Source organism: Fulmarus glacialis, unplaced genomic scaffold (genome assembly GCF_000690835.1).
Source record: "Fulmarus glacialis isolate BGI_N327 unplaced genomic scaffold, ASM69083v1 scaffold2998, whole genome shotgun sequence".
NCBI classification, from domain to species: domain Eukaryota; kingdom Metazoa; phylum Chordata; class Aves; order Procellariiformes; family Procellariidae; genus Fulmarus; species Fulmarus glacialis.
In genome coordinates this window covers 3,168-26,257 of record NW_009226147.1, presented here as the reverse complement: position 1 = coordinate 26,257, position 23,090 = coordinate 3,168, and the positions used below count along the sequence as shown (strand labels likewise).

General features: G+C 37.2%; 1 protein-coding gene across 1 annotated transcript; it reads left to right on the top strand.

The window, feature by feature from the left end:
- Positions 1–389: 389 nt before the first annotated feature.
- On the top strand, positions 390–22,583 carry ZFYVE28 (zinc finger, FYVE domain containing 28; the record flags this gene model as incomplete). Its single annotated transcript, XM_009582698.1, has 7 exons — positions 390–532; positions 3,952–4,154; positions 5,898–5,987; positions 7,822–7,911; positions 11,248–11,349; positions 18,943–20,304; positions 22,520–22,583. Coding segments are annotated over exons 1-7 (2,019 nt in total), but the record flags the coding sequence as incomplete, so codon positions are not given.
- Positions 22,584–23,090: the final 507 nt, after the last annotated feature.

Here is a 23,090-nt window from a genome sequence, read left to right as displayed (position 1 = left end):
GTGTGTATCATTGGGTCTGGTGAGAGGAAATGAGAGAAGTCAATTTACTTGTACTTTTGGTTTATTTACTGATATTTTACAGATAGATAGCTGGAGATAACGAGCTCTTTAAATCATGCCTCCTGATCAGAAGTCCCACTAAAGTAGTCAAAGTTAAGTGAAGTGAATCTGAGAAACAGTCTCTAGGAAAACTAGAAAAAGTGAAGTTTGCCACGCTTCTTTCTATGCAATATTCTCGTCTTTGTTCAGTGTGTATGATGACCATAAGAGTTAAATACTGCCTTTTCTATCTTAATTAGTTGGTGCCTCACTAATAAATTCTGTTAAAAGTTAGAAAAAAATTTGTGAGATTTCTGTGGGAAAAGTATATATGCTATCCTATATTTTGCTTCAGGATAATGTTTTGAACATCATAAATCAAATCATGGATGAATGCATTCCACATGAACGGGCCAACCGAGACTTTTGTGTTAAGTTTCCAGAGGAAATACGCCATGACAACCTTGCAGGACAGCTTTGGTTTGGGGCAGAAGTAAGTCTCTCATATTTCTGTTACTTGGGGTTAATGGACAATTTTTTTGTGGCATAAAGCCAGAAGTTTAAAGTACATCTTGACTTTTCTGAAAATGGTACATGTAATTACAGAGCAAAGTAAACATCTTTGAGAACTTGCTCTGGATGCTCAGTGGAAGAGGGTTCTTTATGGTTTTGGTATTGGTTGGGCTAACAGCATACTGGTTTATTGTCATAATTGTCTGCTGTCATTATGACCACCTCTTAAAAACTATTCTTTTGTGAATTAGCATCTGATTAATATTCTTAATTTTTTTTTTTATCCTGATGGGCCATCTCGCATCTCATGCTTTGAAAATCTTAGAAACAAAGATATATAAGGGAATTTTATTAGGATAAAAGTTTATCTCCAACAAACATAAGCGCATGCTGTCACTTTATATTAATGGCTATATTATGCTATAACTCATATTAAATATACATAACTTTTTGAGGTGACACTTGTTGCACATAACTCACTTGTTTCGTGTGTATGCTAAAAATATAATGGTTTCTGTGCGAAATAGTGAAATCCACTTTTCTTCTCTTACCTGGTTTCTCTCAAAGACCTGATTCTACAGCAACCTGTAGGAACAGGGATTTTTGTAGTGAATAAACTTTAATTCTTTTAATCAAGGGGAGCCTGAAGTGTCAGACAAAAGAATGTGATATGTAAGATACTTATTCATTAGTACTGATGTCTGTTGGCCAAAAAAAACCAACCCTCATTGTGGCATCCTTAGTGATAAACTTAGTGTCTTCAGGCCTGCTGGCCTGAGGGTGACTTTAAGCACCACTAATTTGTTGAGAGTTGAGGGGGGAGTAGTCTAGACATCCCACCAGACAACAGCATGTTGTGGTGGTGTTTTCAGCTTTGCCTCTCCTGTATTTGAAGTGATCCTTCGGCTCCTGTTATTATCCATTCTTTTCTCTACCAGTTCCTCCTTTCTTTTTAAAGTGAATGCTTTCCATCAATAGTTCTTACCTTGTTCAGCCCAATATGCCTCCATATGTTCTGGTTTTGAACCTTTCTTTGACAGTTGTTAATTATAGGCTGAGTCAGCCAAGTCCGAGGTAGAATTTACAAAATGAATCTGATATGTCAGTGCTTTATAATCCTGTCCTCAGCAAAAACAGCAGCAGTTTTTCTTATTATCATGTGACCTTCACTGCTGTCATCCAGGTGATGCCATGCTCTGTTCTAAAATGCTGTCCTGGTTTCAGCTGGGATAGGGTTAAATTTCTTCCTAGTGCTGTGTTTTGGATTTAGTATGAGGAGAATGTTAGCAACAACTGAAAACATCAGTGTGTTATCAAGTGCCCTCCTAGTCCAAGGACAGCTCCCATGTCTACTGACTGAGCTAGGTACACAAGATGGGAGGGAACATAATCAGGACAGCCAGCTCAGCTGGCTAATGGGGTATTCCATACCATGTGACATCATGCTCAGTGTATGAATGGTAGGCGTGATCCAGGAAGTACCGATCGCTACCTGGTTATCGGTCAGCGCAGGTGGTGAGCAATTGCACTGTGCATCACTTATTTTGTATATTTTATCATTATCATTATTATTCTCCCTTTTCTGTTCTATTAAACTGTCTTTATCTCACCCCACGAGTTTTTCTCACTCTTACCCTTCCGATTCTCTCCCTGTCCCACTGGGGGGCGGGGGGGAGTGAGTGAGCGGCTGCGTGGTATTTGGCTGCCTGCCAGGTTAAACCACGACAATGCTGAGTGTGACACGTTGGCTTAATGGTGCTTCCCTGGTAGTTGGGTAGGAGAAGATGGGGTAATTCTTTCTGCAACCATCCTTAATGAATCCCTGTGAATCCCATTATCCTTTCTTACTCTAAGGGACTAACAAACCGGGATTCCAGCAATGAATAACCAGGAAAATGCCAGCCAATGTAGTAACTTCTCCTTGCATTGTGGAAAATGCTTGCATGAGTCACTGAGACAGCCAGTATCTTCCAGGAGGGGGAAAAAAAAAAGTCTCGCTTTATTCACTGTTTGTGTTACATAAGCTAATGCTTTTACTCTTTCCAACTCGAACTTCCACTGTCTCCAAATCAAACCACCAGGCTGGAGACACCTGTTGGTTTCAGAGAAGGTAACATATGCAGTGATGAAGTAAGGCTAACTCATGCTACTGTAGACACTGTCCTCCTGTAAATTCATGTAGTAATGGAGACTGTATGGACTGTTATGAATATACACTTATGTGTCCTTGTCAGTGCAGTCGCTCTGAGTTATCAGACTAAGAGTACCTATCAACAGGTAAGACTTGCCTTATCCATTCTTTCCCATAAATACTGCTTTGGCTGATAAGAGGTAAGAACGTGATCTTCTCTGAGTGCCCTTAAGACACGAATCAATGCGTAAGGCTGCTGAGCAAGAGGTGGGATTGCAGGTCCCCCATACAGAGCTGCAGAAATGCTTCCCATCCAGGGGAGTGCAGGGGAAAGAGGAGGGACACAGAGCTGCAAACGGAGAGAAAAAAAGTAAAATATGAGAACTTTGGGGCTAGAACAACCTTGTATATTTTCAGTTAATAAAAGTATTTCCATTAATACAGCAAGTATGATTTCTATCAGTGCTTGTTGTCTTTCAAATGTATCCATAAAGGAATAAAGCCAGCAGCAGAGATTATGAAACAGCTTGGTTTTAATAGCAAGATTTTTAAAAAAGTTTTATTAATGTGTTACAGTAAAAATCTACTTTTAATGTCATTGTGAGCTGGTCAGAGGGAGTGCATGTGTGACTCTTGGGGCAAGGTGTCTCTTAAATGTCTGCTTTCCAGAAACTGAGGGGGAAGAATCACTCGAGGACCTGGTTTTTATGTTCTTTCCTATAAAATAAATTCACAGCTTCTGTGGGAGACAGGATACTGGTCTAGCTGGATCCCTAGTGTTATAGCCAGTGTGACCAGTTTTGCTGCAAAAGGCATCACAGTTGCAGAATTTCTGTTCTTTTTGTAAGGAATAGATTTATTTTACAAAATCAAGCAGTCCAGCCTGAATCAAAACAGTCCATTTATCATACTTTAGCTGGATTCATATCCTTTTTATGCAAGCAATCCTTGCATACATAGAGTGTATATCTTGCCAATACTTATTGCCTAACTAGTGGGAGAAGAGCTTTTTAAAGTTCTTCTTTCAGCTCTGTGGTTCTTGCACTTGAACCCTCCCCATTCTCATGTCACCCTGACTGAGCTGCTCCCTAACCTTTTATGTGACTCTGATATCAGTCTTAAATCTTTCACTTGTTTAATAATTTGCAACAAATTGGGGCTAAGTACTGCCCTTGTTCAAAGTATTAAATACCACACCTTGTGGTTTTTTTTAAACAGAAAAGTAACTTTGTAAAAATTAACATTTTCTCTCTTAATGTATTTCATAGTGTTTGGCTGCTGGTTCAATTATTATGAATCGTGAAATTGAGAGTATGGCTATGAGGCCGTTGGCCAAGGATCTGACCCGAAGCCTAGAGGAAGTTAGAAATATCATTCGTGACCAGGCCTTAAGGGATTTGAACCTCTACACAGAAAAAATGAAAGATTCACTCAAGCATTTTGACGTCCTTTTTGCTGAATTTGAATTAAGGTAAAAGATCCGAAATAAATGTGTTGTGAGCATTGGCTTGGCTACTACAGCAGTTGTGTGGCTTATTGGTTTTTGGAAGTTGGCTGTTCTGTTCTGTTTTCTTTTTATGGAAAAAGTATGTAATTTTTTTATCATGGTATTTGAATTCTTCAGTAATTTGTTGTATTGCTGGATTTTTTTTCCCTTCCAGTGTAGCAATAATGAAAAGAAAATTAAGTAGCTTTTTAGCAATCAACATTTGCTCTCTTCAACTAAACTAAAATCTTTCATTTGCATACTGGCATATGGCATTTGAGGGAGGGTTTCCAAGACACAAAAGGAAGCCATAAATCTCTTTCCTTAATGTTTTCTTTGTCGGAGGAAAGGCAACAAATAAGAGACATTAAAAAAAAAAAAACTATGATAACAAATGGTCTAGAGATTGTGAGGTTTTGTTCTCTTGTGCTTAGAGACAAAAGCAAGATGCACCCAGTGAATTTAAGAAGGCAAATTGAAATCTGATGAAGGAAGTGCTTTGACACAAGCCATAATTAACTGCAGGAACTCACTGATTTAAAAACTTGTGATTGAAAAATGGCTTGGAGGTTTATAGCAAAAATAAAAATAACTGCTTTTGGGGTGAGAAAAGTAACTGCTTATTACATCAAAGGTCACATTGGCCAAGTCTTGCATTGTGCTTCAGAATTTAAGCCAGCTTCCTGCATGTCTGTTAGATGTTTGTGGTGCTGGGCATAGTTACAGACAGGATACTGGACAAGATTATCTATGGATCTAATATAATAAAGCCATTCCTATCTTCAGAAAAACAGGTTTCATAGAATTGAGTAGTGCTTTAAATTTTTCTTGGGAATAATCCATAGACTGGATTCTTGTCTCCCATTACTGTTTGCCCTCCCGGAGTGTTCATATTCTCTTGTACTGTTTTACTCAGATAAGCAATTTTTTCAGATTCAAAAAACCATCATTATACTGTTACATTGAAAAATATTTTGATTGAAAACATTGGCTAAAAATGTGTTTTTAAGTGTGGCTTTGAGTGCAGACACCGATGACGGTCAGTAACTGGTTCTTGACAGTGCCTATGCACAGTTTCTGACCTGTCCATACCAACTCTATGTATACATTTTTCTTTGCCATTGTTTTGCAAACAACTTTTTCTCTTCCTGTGTTACCTGTAGTCTACTAATGACTAATTAAGTAATACGGTGACAGAAAACCACGTACTTTTACCAGTGTTTCTTGCCTTGTGAATTAGTGCTTTTGCATGTAAGTCCACATAGAAATGAGGCCAACTTTTAAGTCTCCTAAATTGTCTCTGCTGGATAACTGAATTTCACTAATAATTTCAGGTAAAACATTTCTAAATAAAATGTGCGTTTTAGTCAGGTTTTCTTTCTTGAGTAAATGCAGAGTAAACTATTCTATCTTCAAGATGCAGCAATAAAGATCCTTCTAGGACCTACATCCCTGTGCCACATAGTGTGGAGTTCTGATTGCTAAATGTGTGTAATTATATTTCTAAATCACTACTGAGTTTCACTGCCTCAATCTGCAATAAATCGGCTGCATTTCTTATAGATTGTTACACTGTACAATTTTCATAGCGAGTGTTGTCAAAATAAATACAAAATGATACAGGAAAGGTTAGGTTTCTAAGATGATTTGTCCTAGGTTTGTTTTTGTTTATAATCTGATTTGTTAAAGTGTGTAAAACAGTAGTACATTATTTCATAATCTTTGTAGTTATGTGTCAGCCATGGTACCTGTGAAGTCTCCAAAAGAATATTATGTACAGCAAGAGGTAATCGTGCTTTTCTGTGAAACTGTGGAGAGGTAAGCATTCTAGTTAAGTACTAGATTTTCATTTCTGTGTTTACTTTCAGTCTAAGCTTTTGTAGAAATACTTTAACTGTAGTCTTTAAGAAGCATCATAAAACACCAGGTATTTTGCTTTTCTAGTTAAGTATCCAAGTACAAAGTTAAAAAACATTAAGCATGCCTGCCAGGCACAAGCCTATGCTTTTTTTGTTTTCTAGACCAAAAAAACCCCATGATATTTCACGTAAGAATACATGGGGAGATGATTCAAATAATCTGTGAACCTCTAATGATTATCGTAAAGAACTTGTAAAAGGCTCTTTAAAATCTTAGTTCTGCAGCTTGACTCTATATGTATGAAGAGATGATATTAAAGAAACCAAACAATCCAGCAATTCATAAGTTCTTTCAAGAGTATAGGGTGATAAGAAAAATGTGAATTTGTTTGGAATGTACTGTGTTAAACAACTTTTCTTTTTTTCCCCCTGTGATAGAGTAACAAGCCTAGCAGGTGGGCAGTGGAGGGGAACAGCATGCGACATACCCAGCTTTAGTGAGGTTTTGAGCAGTGCAACGCTGTTCTCAAAAGCAAACTAGCGAACCATAGTCTGGGTGGAATTATTAGAGACCAATTGACTGTAAAACATCCTTGGAATAAGTGTTGGTTTTACTGTCATATTAGGAAAACTTGTGAAGTAGGACCCTGGGTCTGGCGTGGTTGATACTTTTCATTAAGGAATGGAGGAATACAGAGCACACTGACACAATCTGTAGATCACGCTAAGATCAGAGGTGTTTCAGGCATTTTAAAAGACAGGATTACAACTCCAAATGGTCACAACAAGTAGGAGGAATTACCTTCCATCAGTCAGAGAGCTACTACATGTACACATATTTGCCCAGCAAGAGGAAAAAGGTGGTTTGTCATTTGCAGCTTTGGATAATCTGGCAGTAGACTGTAGGAAGGAACAGGGAATGAGGGTGGGCCACGCACTGATGAGTCCATCTGCCATTAGTACAAAGCAGTGTTTGCTTTGTGTTCATTTTGCTGCCCAGCAACAGCAGTATCGGCAAGACAAGTACTGACAAGGAATAAGAAAAAATTATTTCGATTCTTTTTGGGACCAGTCAGATCTCTGCAGGACTAGTGGGCAGTTTTGAGTGTTATCTTACACACTGGTATGGACAAATCGGAGAAGAAGTTTGAGGACGTTATGAAACTTATGAGGAAATTAAGACATTGTGAAGAAACCTGGAAAACATAGCCAAATGAAAAGCCTAAACAAATTGGGTTTTAGTCTAAAAGGGGCTTAAGATATTTGAAAAGTTATTAGAGGACAATGAAGTGTCCCCCAAATATTAAATCCTTTGATTTCAATAATAGTTGCTGTATAGAACTGGGCTTTTTTAGTTTGGTTTGTTAGTTTAGGGGGAGGTTGACCTAGATGATTATAGCAAGTTTTATTTGAAACTGAAACCAAATACTTTCCCCTGTTATTTTAAAAATGTTTCTTGTAGTTGAAAAACTCTAAGCACCAGTGGTTTTCAGAAACAAGCTGAAGCTTGGCATGAAATAGTAAATAAAAAGGGAAAATGGCATAAAAATTATTTTGGTTTTGGATGGCTATAAAAGCTTTAAGTGTTTAAAGATTTTTTTCTTGTGTTTTTTTAAACCAGAGACTACAGCAGTCAGTTATATACATAGTGGTTTAGATTGTACAAAAATAGTTCATGAGTTAAATATTATCAGTTTGGTTTGGCTTACAACAATTTTTTCAATTTTTTTCGTATTGAAGTGTATTCTTTGAGAGTTTGATCTCTTACTAAATAATCTTATTCTTCTGCTTAGAGCCTTAAGGCTTGGATACCTCACTCAAGATATGATAGATGACTATGAACCGGCTTTAATGTTTACAATTCCAAGATTAGCCATTGTTTGGTAAGTAATTTTTTTAATTACTCTCCACTCTGCCTCACTTAAAGATTTATTGAAGATTTCAAAAACTTTGTTCAGAATTTTGGCGTATTTTCGTTCACCTGAGTTTGCTTGTACTTTCTTTAAAAAAATAAAAAAAAGAGGATTATGTTTTGTTTTGGTTTTGTTTTTTGTTTTAAAATAATTACTAGTTTCATGTAGAATATCAAGAGGAAAAAAAAGAAAAGACAAGGTAGAACTCTAAATATAGAAGGCAGGAACCTGGAACAATTGATCCGTCATCCTCCAGAAAGAAAAGAAAAAAAAAAAAAAAAGAATTAAGAACATAATCTATAGAATGTCACGTTGTCAGAAATATTTTTTGAAAGCAGATATTTTGTGTCACTCAAAAATATTATGACCTAAGGATACAAGTCTTGAAAACCAAAAATTTTGAATAGGAATTGTGTATCTTTCTTAATGACTCTATGTTCAAAAGGAATTCTCATGACAAACTGCATTATGACCACTGAGTTAGGCTTAAATCTTTTTCAAGGAAAGTATTAACATGTATAACTTATGTGTAGATTTGTGCCCGGTATTGACCAGTCAAGACAACTAAATTAAAAGAGATTTTTTGCTTCATGCAGTTTTTGCAATATTGAACAAATCAGATGCACTTTTCCTAATGAATCTTCATGATTTAGTAAGACAGCAGTTTCTCTGGAGTAAAGCCAGCATATTTTTAATGTTTCACCATTGTGAATGTTTTAAAGTTAGCTGATATAAGTAGTATAATTGAGGGAAATAAGAAACCTCAAATCCTGGGTGTAATACGCTTCTTCTCAGGAAATCCCTGTAGCCCATTGTTCCTGTTAAATAGGATATTGTCTGTAACTGTCATTCTAAAAATAATAACAGTAATAATCTGATTATTAAAAGACAACGGGAATGTGAGAACTCAATTTGAAGCTGCTGGAAGACACAATGAAGAAGAATACGTGACTAACTGGAAAACTAAGGGCTCTCTGGAGAACACGCCATATCAATCTCAAATTACAAAGAAGGACAGAGAGGGAGAAGGGAAAAAAGTTTAACTGCTCCAAAGCATCCGGTGATTTGAAAATAAATCACTGCCATGTGAAGTTCCACAGAAAAACCACACTATCCAGATTCGGTGTTGTCTGGAAGAAATGCAAGCCTTTTATTTGGACTGTGAAAGAAGAAGTCTTTAAACACAGGACAGGTGCAACTCAAAGTTGCCATGCTGTTGCTCTATTGTGTCTTAATGAGAAGGATGGGTCTGGAACAAGCAGAAGTGCTGGATCCCCTTGGTCTTCCAATAGGAAAGATTTAAGGAATACTTTTCAGAGTCATTTTTGTCTAAGGTTTCTTTTCAGACATCAGTTTACTGTGCACATTATACAGTGTATGTTGCCTAGTGTGTTAACAGGTGTCAGTGAACTTTGAACCTAGTAGAAAATATTAAGGCACACTTTTTTCCAATTTTTAATTCTTTCCATGGTACAACTACATTCAAACTTTGATTCAGAACTCTTTCAAAGGTCATATATATACACAGGCCATTTCATAATCTTTTTTTGTAGTGCTTTAGCCCTCTTCTATTTTTTTCATTTCTTCTGTGAGTTAAGCTCTGTGGAAAGTGAACTATACCTGGAAATTGCTAAGGGAATGGTGATTTTTTTTATCAGTTACAAGTTCGGTGAGAGCAGCCTTGAGCTTCTACTCAGCAAAGAAGTAACTTTTTTTTTTTAGGCAGAACATTAGTACATGAGTCAGCAACATCCACTTTGCTTCATGGCAGCCTGCTTGTTGAAGCTCAGAAAGCTTAGAAAAAAATAAGTATGTAACCTTGGTAACAGGATAATTTGTCTTAAGCCACAAAAAAAAAAAGGTGACTCGCAAAAGAAGCAACTTTTTTTCTCTCTCTCCACTTCTCCCCTTTCCCTGCTCCTGCCCTGAAAAACCCAGTCCCCAAAGCAATGCTGATCAAGTTTAGTAGCTGAATTTCTTGGACCCTCTGTTATCTTGACAATTCTGAACTTTCTGATGGCCATCTTCCAGCCTGATGGGAGACCACGGTACTATCCTGGTACCAGGGCATGAGCCAGACTCTGGGTTTATAAACAGAAGAAAAAGAGCAGTATTTCCCAGATGGTAAACAGCGTGTAAGTGGTCCTTTTTATAATACTTCAGTGGGATTCATATAACTTGTGACATCAGCTTTGCTGCTGTGTCTCAGAGAGACTGTGCTGTGGTCATGCAGGGTGCTTGCTAATGAACAGCTGGTGAGCAAAAGACATCAACAGTGTTGTTAGTTAGCTGAGGGTCCCCAATACTCTGGATGGCTTGGATGCAGAGTAGCTACAATACTCTCTGAAGCAACATGTAATTTGAGTGTAAGAAAAGGAACATAGCTTTGAGATACAAGCAGCTCTCAGTTACCCAAAGTAAGGGCAGGAAGGGGAAAATGGTCTGGCTAAAATATGTAATCTCGAGTGTGAGAATGCATGATCCATTTGCCTTTGAGAAACATACATTGTTTTTGCAGTGGGCAGAGGATTAAATAGTTTTAAGCAGTGTGGTGCCTGGTGTGGGTGGAATCCACTCTCGGACACAGTGTGTTATGATGCAGCAGATAATGATGAAGGTGGTGAATTTTGTTTAATCTCTGACACACAGACAGGTTTGGGCAGTAGTGATTCGGTCAGGAGGAACTGTTGAGATATCTACAGTGAAGTACACAGAGGCCTTCAGGATCATGAACTAACCTCTTTCCAGGGAAATTTCTTCAAGGGCTGAGTTGATTTAGAAGCATGGTATTATCCAAACGTGTTTTATGTAATTTAGCAAATGTGTTTTCTTTTTTACCACATGTTAATACCAGGTTGTATTTATCTTAGAGGTAGAAAAATAGGAGCTCAAGAGTCAACTATCTTACATAGAAATTATTTAGACTGGAACGAAAACACCATTTGCAATCTCTCTCAAGTCAGTGGACTTTCCCCGACTTACTTTATAATCAGTTTCTTGTTTTATTTTTTTATGAGTCAGCCACAGCAATGAAGTAAATGTATGTTCTTCGTCTTATGCTTCCATTGCTTTTTCTCCCATGCTTTTGGGGGGGTGGACAGAGGGGAGGGGATCTTTCTCCTGTTGCTTTAAATAGCATTTAATTCTAACTGTGTGTGAATAAGACCAAAATAAGATAACAATATGTAACTTGAGTGTAGTTCTAATGTTTATGTACAGTTGCTTGTCTGACTCCTTATTCAGTAGTTGCTCTGTGTAATGAAATTTTCACTTTTGTGTGTGTTGGTGCATGTGTTTGAACTACAGTGGCCTTGTCGTCTACTCCGAGGGACCATTAAACTTGGACCATAAACCAGAAGATATGTCTGAACTCTTCAGACCTTTTCACACTCTGCTAAGAAAAATAAGGCAAGTAATAAAAGATGGTTGTAACTGCTTCTCTTCTGAAGTGAAAATCGGAGGCCTAAAGAAGAACACATGCCTAGAAAAGTGTTTCTGTTTGCTATGTTAACCATAAACTGCATTTTCCTCTCATCTGCCTGATATACCCATGAAATAACTAAATGTAGTTTTTCATTTCATGGAAGCTTTCTGAACTTTGAATATCTTTGTGATAGTTTTTGTTTTTTTCTGAATATCGTTTTATTACATTTCAGATTTTCCTTATGGTTGGATGATGCCTGAAATACTAAAGTTGCTGTTTATTTTTGGGAGATCCTGTTTCTAATTCAATGTTTCTGTTTAACTAGGCTTATTACATTATCTCAGTATGTTGTGATGCAATACTCAGATAATTCTTAATCTAATAGAAATGATTATCAGTTTTTCATATTGTGGATCTGTTTTTACAGGATAGATCATTTTATATATGCCTCTTTTCACAACAGTGCTTCAGTCTTGGTAACCATTGGAGATGTGTGCTTTGGCTCAACTTAAGTATAAAGGGCATTAAAATATTATTTTCTTAGTTGAGGTCTTCAGAAGTCTGATCTGTTACATTGGAGAAATCAAGATGTATCTTTAAAGGATCTTCATATTCAGTTTTTTATTCACCCTTAAGGTATCTTACCTGGGTGTTAAAAGAAACTGTTTTCTAAATCCATAAGCCCTATTATTTTCTTAGGATTCAAATTTATATATCAACTGCAAATTTTGTCCTAGAAATCTCTAAAGACAATTTAGCAGAAGTTTTTCTTTCCTGTGTCCAATTTTCACCTGTTTGTCGCCTTCCCTGTATGTCGTGATGATGGTTTGATGTAAGAATAGTTTTCACGTAGATAAGTTTATCCAGATTAATCTCCTCTCACCCGTTAGAGGTGAGGCATCTGCTGAGGGAGAATGCAAGCTCTGTCAGGGATGATTCAGAGAGGAGTTAGCTTTTATGAATATCCAGACCACATCCTTTTGTGTGTCCCTTGAAGATTCTATGTCCCCCAGAAGTAGTTCTGTCTAGAAGTGATACAGTTTTGTTTTTAGGTACATTAATGATATTCATATTGAAATCTCAGAATTGACAAATCAACATGTTGGGGGGGGTGAGTGATTATGGTTTTATAAAACACTGAGTAAAGAACAACAACATGAATTGAGGAGCAAAACTTAAGTTAGAGGGGAAAAAAACCTTTATTGGTACTGAAGCTTAAAAAGTCTGTGAAGTTTACATTAAAATACCTTATTCCCAATATATGGCTATCACAGAAATTTTCACCAGCATTCTACTGGCTGACTAAAGCCAAAAGAATATTTAAAAGCTAATATATTTCTCATAATCTGTACTTTCTGCTTACTCCTTACATTTCACAACACGGAAAATGAAAATCAATGGAGTCAGTTTATTGCTTAGTCCATTTAATTTTCAGTTACTCTGAAATTAATGCTTGGGTTGAAAACACATTAGTAAAATGGTTGTTTGTTCAATAACTACAATTTTCAATGCAAACTTCAAAAAATTAAAAGACACTCAGATTCATTTTTGGAAAAAGTTCTGATATACTTTAAGACTTACATCATATTTATTCTTTCAAGTGAGCATTAAGAAGTGTGATTTCAGTTGTCTAGCAGACGAAGTTTGCAAAGTGTTCTTAGTGAGGATACCATCTATCAGTGCAAAAATTTAAGCAAGTTAAGATGTAATGTGAAATCTTATCTCTGGCAGTCTCTGAATTGAAGGAACGTCAAGGAACTTGAATATTTGAAAGAACTGGGCTCAAAAAGATCCCTTAGTAATATTCTTGAATGAAAAATACATTGAATGAAAATAACAATGAGATACAAATAAGCGTGCAGTTCATGTAGGATGATTAAATTACTTTTAAAAGTACCTAAGCTGTCTAGATTTTTTTTATCGCAGATTTTTTTAACTCATCAGGCTGCAATTCCTGCTCAGTGAGAATGTTCACAGAAACCTATAACGGAAGATGGAATGAGATATTTGAGCTCGTCCTCAGCAAAAAGGGAGCATTTTTTTCCAGGAGTCTTTCTCCAGTCTCCATCACCAATAGTTAAGGCACAAAAATAGATTCAAGTAGTCTGCTGTTAAAATAGTTGCATCTTGTGTTGCAGTTGTGTGCCTGTTGTCAGAATATAGAACAACATCTTACTGCAGAATATAATCGCATCCCAGTAAATTTCTCCATAAAGTTCTATAACTTAGCCAACTAAATATTTTAACTCATGGAATAACACCAAATATACAGCTGATTATTTTGTAGGATTACAGGTAGTTTTTAAGCTGTATTATCCTAAAACATCCCTTCTGTTAAAGGCAATGATAAGCACTGTATTTATGTGGATCCACATAATTAAATCAGAACTAGCAGAGAAAAATACCTATCGTCTAGGAAAATTTTTGGTGTCCTATTGGTGGCTGGCAACTTTGAAAAGAATAGAGATTGTGGAGACTCTCTGAGCAAAAGCAGTAAGGGTTCTTTTTTAGGTTTTGGTAAGGTTGAGCAGCAAACTGACTTTGAATGTTTTAATTAATACCTAAACAAGGTGCTTGTGTTGATTTTTATTTTAGATATAAAACATCAGCATTGGTATTTTATACATCTACCAATGCATAATTACATAGTAGTGTTATCTCTGTTCCTTTTAAACTAAAACATTTGAATCATTTCTGCCAAAATACTGTAATCTGCCTAGTAAGCATACAAAGCATGTCATCGGCTATATGCATAGATATTTAATTCAGATGCCTGTGACAGTGAACATTCTTGTGATAAAATATTACCTATACTATATGTACATTTGAGGCTGCTATACAGAGATTTTTCAGAGGTGAGCAAACCTGGGGTTTGGCAGTACTCCTTAATTCTGCCCTTTCTTCAGAGCCCTCTGCTTGCCTGGTGCTTGTTTCTGGACCATTACAGTTGATGGCAGGGTCCCTCTGGATTTTGGTGGTGCAGAATCAAGCAGATTGCAGATCAAGTGGTGCAGAATCAGAGGATCATACCATTTTAAGTATTATACTGAAACCTTTCTGTATCATTGACTAGAAATCAAATGCAGCGTACCTGTTGTCAGTGTGTTAAAGAATGTGGGGGGGCTCGTGAAACTCATATGCTTTTAAGGTGTGCACAGTGATTGGGGGAAAACTGTTTAGTTTTTCCAAGATGTTTGTGTTTAAAACTTTGAGTTGATTTAAAACTTTTGCAATCAAGGAGTACCAGTGGTATTTGTTATATCAGTGTTGGTTTCTCAGTGTTGATGTATCAGAGCAGATCTGCGGACTTTGGTGTGCTGAACTCAGCGCAGCACTGCAGAAGCAGGAGCATGCAAATTGCATTCCTGTACCTGCATCATGTTCTTATGGCAGCTCTGTGAGGACAGCTGTTTATGCTCTGTTCAGAGCATGAACTCAAGCACAGGCTGGCAATAACGACAATGCTTGCTGTTCTCTGAAAACAGGCAATTTAAAATTCTAGTCAGAATAGAGCAAAGTTAATGAAGGAGGCTTGGAGAATGTGCAAGATCACTGCACCTGAGTTTTTGTGGCCCTGTCCTCTATTTAGCCAAATTTGTCTTAAAATGGACATCTGGCCTCAGATCTTTGAAGTAATTTCTGCACCCTGGATATTGGCAGCAGAGTAAAATATGTTTATTGGTTTTGCAATAGGCAGAGTAAATTTCTACTACTGCTTGTAACAAGCAGAGTACGTCTTAAGAACTTGCCTTGTTTTTCTGCCAGCGGCTGTAGCCACTGGAAGAAAAACGTTCCTCATGTTTTCAAGGCTAGATTGCCTTCCTGTGATACTATGCCAAAAAGAGTAAAAGCAGGTGAAACCCCCACATGCACCTTTTTTGAATTCAGTGTTTTCTAAAGCCTCTGTGAGAAGGAAGCACACCGCTGCTGTCAGGGTGGATTGCAGAAGCTCTCTTTACCTGTGGCTTCTGAATAATGAAAGCAGAGGGAGAAATTCTTTTTTCCATGTGAGTATGGCACTTGCTTGGATTCAATGACGACTTACAGATGCTTCAGCAGAAAGGAAGTGAACTGTGGAAGCAGCTACAGCTTAATTAAACCTTATGGTTTAATAATGATGCCTGATGTTTAGTTTTAAACTTTCAGTAGTGAGATTTAACATTTCTTTCCGTACACTGGTTGACACTAATTTTATTCTCAATATCTACATAGGCATTTTAAAACATGCCATGTTCCTAATGTTGGCGGTGAATCCTGTGTAATCTAATATACAATGTACCAAAAAGAAAACTGTTGATCAAACATTTGTCACATTGCAAGGAAAGTTGTATTTAAAACAGCCCAGTGAGTCTAATGGGGTTTTTTATGCAGAGAAGTGAAAGATAATTGTCCGACCCTCTTTTAGGACAAGCTGTATTTGTTAATAGCTAAATTTCTGGTGTTTGAATTGGGAAATTGAACATATTTCCTTTGAATTTAAAGCAGGATTATTTCTCTACTGAAATAACACGGTTGGTGGACTACCACATGCAATCCAACTGATTATGTATAGCAACTCTTGTAAGCAACTCAAGCATGGATCTGACTCACCTAAAAAGACATGAGGACTGTCAGCTGATTATATTGATTTTTTTTTTAATCAAGCTTTATTTACGTATCCTCAAACTACATACAATTATTCTTAAATTTTGAGGTGTTGTTATTGGCAGAAACAAAGTGTTCGTTACTCAAGTGAATGAAGCTAGCCAGCATAAAGTAAATATGTATTTCCAGCACTTACTTCACAGTGAATGTGTGAAACCTATGTCGAATCGGTCAGAGCAGTCAGGCTCTCTGTCTTGAGAAAGGAAGCAGAGCAGCTCTGGGCACCCAGAGATCCAGGAATCCCGGGTGCTGCCATGTGATGTTCTGGAGACCGAATAAAACCCCAGACTAGATGCTGAAAGTCAGAGGATTCAATCTTAGATTTTCCCTGGGCCCATTTCATTCCCAGTTATGCTGATGAGCTTGGATGGAAAGCAAATTCCTTTGAATGTTACTAGTATACTCTGTATTTGTAGAAGTTGCTAATTCTTAGCTCATGTGTTTTGAGAAGAGGGTATGACTGTGCTGTAAAGAGAAGCATAGCTGATGTTTAAGCAGTTGACTGTTGATCAGTTCCTGACACGCACATTTTCATCCATGCAAGAAAAGTGCACTGAGGATTACTGAACACAAGGATGCCACCTTGGTGAAATCTGTGAGACACAGGCTGCTGGAAGCCAGTAGGATGCACTCAGCAGAGATCACTGTGTGCTTGTCCTGTTCTTATGCTCTTCCTCAGAATCTGTTATCAGAGACAAGCTTCGCTACTTGATGGACCCTGGCCTGACCAGAAATATCTTATGTTTTTAATATCTTTGTGTAGGTGAGGGACAAGCTTAAACCCTTCACTGTTGTGTTTGTGCGCTTAAACCCTTCACTGTTGTATTTGTGTGCTTACTCTGTTGTGGTTTTTTAAATTAAAAAACCAACTGTTTCTAAAATCCCACATTACTTTGTTTCTGCTTATACAATCCTACATCACAGCATTTCTGTAAAAACTGACAAACTGAAAATTCATAATACAAAGCCTCATGGCAGAAGTCATGTTACTGTATGTTTTTATTGATTATTTTGGTATCATTCTTTCAAAAATAAACCATAACAATACAGCTATTTTTATGTTGACTTTAAAACAAACCATTCTCTATCAGTTTGTTTTTATGGTGATGATAAAATGCTTAATCTCTTACAGACACTGATTACTGTTTAAATAAAAGATCTGAGTAATGAGATGGTATCATTATATACTGTTTAGACAAAAGAAAGGAATGTATAGGTCTTCTAAAATGTTTTAGTGTGCCAGATAGCAACACTGGTTTATAGCTTTATCAGGTAAGTGGGTCTAACAAAGATTGCCCATTTCCCTTTCTTACTCATTTATGACTGAAAAAATTGTCAAACTTTGGACTTGAAGATGCATATGGAATGATTTAAAGAAATACTGACTTCTCTGTTAGAGAATGTAGAAACAAGTGAAAAGGGGAGGATACGATGGTGCAATTGTTCTTATAAGGTACTTCTTCTGTAGACTTAGAATTTTTTTCAGGGTCATATAACTCTTATATAAAAGCATGATTTTTTAAAAAAATAAAGATGTTAATTGTATGCAATGTACCTAACCATAAAAATGTATATTCCATACTTATTCTGACTTAAGCATGCTTATCTAAACTGTTATCTCTCTTAAAATTGTAGGGTAGCTGATACACAAGTCAGATACCATGATGTATTTTTTGGGCAATTTGATCTTTTAGTGATAGTACTTGGAAAAATATTTGGTCTTTGAGTTAAGTTAAGTTAAGAATGCAAGCCATTGACTGGAAATCAAGATGTGAGATGTGTTGAATGGGGTTTTTTTGTTGAATTGGGGTTTTTTTGGTCCTCTTGTTCAGACTGAAGTTACTCCTTTAAGGGAATTGTTTTAATATGTGCATATTATTATTGTTATTATTATGCTAGCTGTATGTCACCTGCTAGCCAATGATTTCTAAACACATGAGGAATAATGGACTCCTAGCCTCTGTTTAAGCAGAAGGTCTTGCTTTTCCCATCCATTCATTTATGCTAAAATATACTTGCTGGTCTTTGAAAATGTTGACAGCAGTTCTTGACAGAGGATATTTTTATGTGTGGTTTCTAATTGAGAAGCATAGTGTAAATGAAATTCAGACCTAAAAAAAGTGCTGCTGTGTCTATGGATTTGTTTTAAAGTTATAAAGTACTTAAACATAACAGCCTCAAATAATACTTTGTTTTTAAGTGCTCATAGTCCTAAACTGCAATACTGAGGACATTTGATAACATTGGGGATGCTGCATGTCTCTAGAAAACATAGTTTAGTAAATACCTAAATGTTTGCTTTTAGGCCTGCCAGATTCTTAACATCGTGCAGAAGCTTAGCTCCCTAATGGCTGTTACATGTTTGAGGCAGGAGAGAACCAACTTCCAATCCCTGTTTCAGTGAACAGGCTTCCAAGACATCAGCATTGCATAAGTGATATTACTATTTTTAATGAATTCTCTTTATCTGACAGTATAATGGTGTGAAACTCCTGTGGTACTCTTTTGCAGAATAATTTTCAGAATCTAGTAGGAAGGATGGCAAATTGGTTTGCTAATCAAAGTCAAATTTGTGAACTGAAAAATTAAATGACAAAATATATCTAATTGTGGGGAACACTTTCACTGTAAGTAGATGGGGAGGGGGAAGATCCATTTTTGGGTGTGTTATGATTTCTTTTGGGGCTTCATTGCAAGGATGTAAATAACTTGGTACTGTGAATTTGCATGAGTGATTTCAAATTCAGGCATCAGCAATCACATGTGTTCTGAATACGAATGCCAAATGCACCTTGAGTTACACAGCTGAAAGTACTCTGTGCCCCCAAGTTCTGGATTTCTGTACTAACAGTAAAAGCTTTTTTAAAATCTGTAACATCAGTGCCTCCTATGATTATAAATGCAAAGTGATGTGTGTATTTCTTCATTTTCAGGGATCTACTTCAGACATTAACTGAGGATGAACTGCACACACTGGAACGTAACCTCTGCATCTCTCAAGATGTGGATTTTCCTGTCAGAGCAGATCCTGAAGTACCCTCTGTCATTACACCAGGCATAACTGCAACTTTGCCTGCTAAGGAGCTTTCAGCAAAAGCTGAAAACACAGAGGCTGAGCTGGCTTGTTCTATGCAGTATGATGAACAGGAGCTGGAGCAGCTGAATAGGATGGTACACAGAGTCGGAGATGAAATGTCTTCTCTGCTTTCCCCGCCAAGCATCTGTCAGTCTCCAGCTCACAGACCTAGCCTAAGAAATAGTTCTAGCACAGAAGCTTCACCAACAAGACACCATCTTGACAATTTAAGTGATGAAGAGGACAGAGTGTTTTTTATGGATGACCTAGATGGAGCAGGAGAAGCTCTTGCTGGGTTGGATTCAGTAAGTGATACTTTTGCTTGGGTGAATAACCCTTGCCACAATTCAAAACAGAACCTGCAATATAGAGATGCTTTGCTGTACGAGAACGGCCATCAGACAGAGGAAACTTTGCTTTTAAAAGATGCTGAAAGTGACTTAAGCAATAATAACAATATTGAAGATAGCAAACAGATGTCTGGCATCTCAGTTCAGAATTCATGCAGCTGCCTAGAAGGTCCAGACTCACAGTTATACCTTAATGGCTGGGATGCGTATGCTGATGATGCAGAAATGGCGGAAGTGATAGCTCACAGGACAGGGGGAATGAAAATATCTGCTACTGTAATATTCAATCCTAAATCTCCCTCTAGCTCAGAATCCCCAGTAACAACTCCAGAAGCAGCTATTAGTTGTGTTCCTGGATCTGCTAATCCATTAGCAAATGAGGAGGAGGATGAATCCCATAAACTCAGTATAGCTGCCACAAACTGTCTAATTAATTCCTGTGTGTGTTGTGGCAGCTGTGAAGACAGCAGGGAGGACAGTGTTGAAGGTTTAAAGACTAAACATTCTGCGGGAGGTGTTGTAAATGCTTCATACACGTTAGTAAAGTCTAAGGAAATGGACCATGTAGATGACTTGGACAATTCAGCCCCTGCACAGGAAACATTAAAACCTGAAACTTCTGCTTTGTTAGCAGAAGGAGACTTCGGCAGAGAAGAGCAAAAACTGCCGATCTCCTCTAAGTGCCTGGCACATTCCTCAGGTTCACAGGTAGGAGCAGAAAATGACTCGCAAGGAGAGGCAGAAAGCATCTCAAATCAGCAGAAGTGGGAGAAGAGAAAACAACTATGTGAGAAAAAACAGGACAACAACGAAGATGCTAGTAGTGAAAGGACAGCAAAGGAAGATGTAAAGTCAAGATCTAGTTCAAGGTAAGAGCAGCTTGATGTTTTGGTAGTAACTCGCATGTAAATAAATTCCTGTATCCTTGTATTTCAGTGATTGGTGTACAATTAATGTTGATTTTAAAGAAAATAGTGTGTTGCAGGAATTTTTCAATATACTTTTTTTAATGCGAATAGCTTTTTATTGGACTTCATCAGCTTTTTTGGAAAACATTTGGAGAATACCTGAATTTTACTTGTATAATGTCTCTATATCATTGAAATAAAGTACACTAATCTTACCGGTTTAATGTAACAAAGGGCGCATTGCTGCTAAACATTACCTGGATCATTAGCTCTGTTGTACTCTGCTGTTTTGCAGGGAAAGTGTGTCTGGCAGATACTAAAGCTAACTTCTGCATCAGTGCACGGGATTAAATTGGGATCTAAACACATCTTACCTTAGCTTCATTTGAGAGAACGGGGTTGATCTGATCACGTTGCCTCTGGGCATGAGTGTATTTGTGAATGTCTGTGTGCTGAAGGAGCCTAATAGAGTGCAGAAGCAACTTTTAAACATATCGGACCATTTCAACCAAAGCTGATAGCAGAACAGAGGTCATGGATTAAGGTTCTACATATTTAATGACAATAAGGAACTAGATAACAGGGAGAGACCATAATAATAGTTGTGTTAAAGAAAATGCTATGCTTCAGCTCAACTTTGATTAGACATTATGGATCCTACACACATCAGTAAGAAACCAGGCTTCATTTTGTTTTACAATTTAGAGGATAACCTGTTTTGTAGTGAGTAATGTCCTCAGTTTCCCTGAATTATTAATATCGAAAAGCAGAGGAAGAAATGAAATACAAATTATTGTTGTTTTCTGTATTTGTGACAGTTTTCTTCCTTTGTGCCTTACTGTGTCATTACTGTGGAGATCGTGTGTGTGATGCAGGATCTCTCTTTGTTATATGCGTATAGAGTTCAGGAAAACGCAGTGGGGGTAGCTTGAACCATGAAGCATTACCACAATATAAAGGCTACAGAAATAAACATTTGTTTAATAACATACCAATTGAATTATGAAATATTTTACTGGTAGTGGAAATAGAATCAAGAGTTCGTTGCGCTGGAGTTAATTTCTCTTACAGTTAAAACTTAGCATGCACAAAACTCGACTTTTGAGAAGGTAACTTTATCTTCCTCGTGATCCTGAGTATTTGCGATCTTAGGCTTGCAAGTGTGATCATATTAAAGGCCTTACAACAGGGTTTCTGAATGGACTTCATTTTAAGAAGTAATTCACAAATCCCTTTGACGTTTCATGCTTTTGCAACACTTCAAGTGGAATATTGCTTGAAAGTAATTACTGTTTAATTGGTGTCCTGATAAATCATACATCATTTACAAAACTCAGACAATTTGTCTACTAATTTTTGCCTCGGGTAGGATATTAAGTGGAATTTGTGAGAACAAGTCTGCAAAATGTAATAAAATTATATATAAAAGCTTCTTTTTCAGCCTCCTATGGTTTGTGTATGTAATACCCTCTTTTCCACGTACTTGCCCAGCCTCCGTTAATATTGTGTAAAAATTTGTATGAGAATTGTCCTTTTACAGAGAGTTCTGTAGATCCATGTTCCTCCGTGTCCTTTTGTTTGCTCTGGGCCTGGATCTTAACAACTTCATTGAATGGCTTCTAGATCCTGCCTGGCCTCTCCATGCCAGCTGTGATTTTGTTGATCTCAGTCACACTTTGCCTATGTGGTTCCTTTTTCAGGTTGGAAAAGTCACAGCCTACTTGATCAGAAGTTGATCAGAAGTTGTCCAGAAGTTGTCCATAGCTTTGATCATTCCTTTTGTCTTTCTCTAAACTTTCCCCTTAGCGATAAGTGAATCAGAATTACACTTACTTGAGATATGAGCAAACCATGGATTTGCACAGTGGCATAATTATTTTCTGTTGTTTTTCCAATGGCTCCCGATATTTGACTTAGAATTTTTTGCCAAGTGGTGAGCTGATGTTTTTTTGAAGCTGTCATTCTGTATCTGATGCTAAAATTGTTCTCCCTGTGTTTACCAGTTGAATCTCATCTTGCCATTTTATTACCTGTTATTCAGAACTGTGCAGTTCTTCAGTCTGCTCTTGTTATTATTACCCTGAATAATTTTGCACCAGTAGCAACCTTTCAGACCTCATTGCTCTCCCCATTTTTGCAGATCGTATGTGAAAACAAAACCCCCAGGGTCCTAAAGAACTTCAGTGGTGACATCCTGCTCTTCTGAGAAGTGGTCATTTAACAGCTCCTCCCTATTTGTGGTTAAGAACTATTTATCTATTTTGGGGCCCCTTCCTCTTATGCTATAGCTCCTTAGTTTTCTTAAAAGCCTTTAGTTGAGGTATTTTGACAGTATCTATTTGGAAATCCAGAGGCTGCTAGCCAAATCACCATTCTTCACAAGATTCTTGACCCCTTCAGAGAGCTCCCAAGAGGTTCCCTCTGCAGAAGCCATGTTACTTCTTCCTAGGCAGATCTTCCCATTATTGTCTACCTATTTGAGCTTTGGATATATTCTGTTAAGTTGCTTAGTATGAACATCAGGCTCACAGAACTAGAGCTGTTTGAATCCCCTTGGAGTCCTTTTTTATTTTTAGAGATTGCCACCTTTAAACTCCAGGCATCAAGGAAGTTTGAAATGAGAGGTTGTTAATTCAGCTGATTCATTCTTGAGTACTCCTAAAACTCTTGGGTGAATATTTTTGAATATTTTGTTAACAAGTTGGTTGGTTTTGTCTGTTTTCACCATAGCTTTTTCCACAGTTACT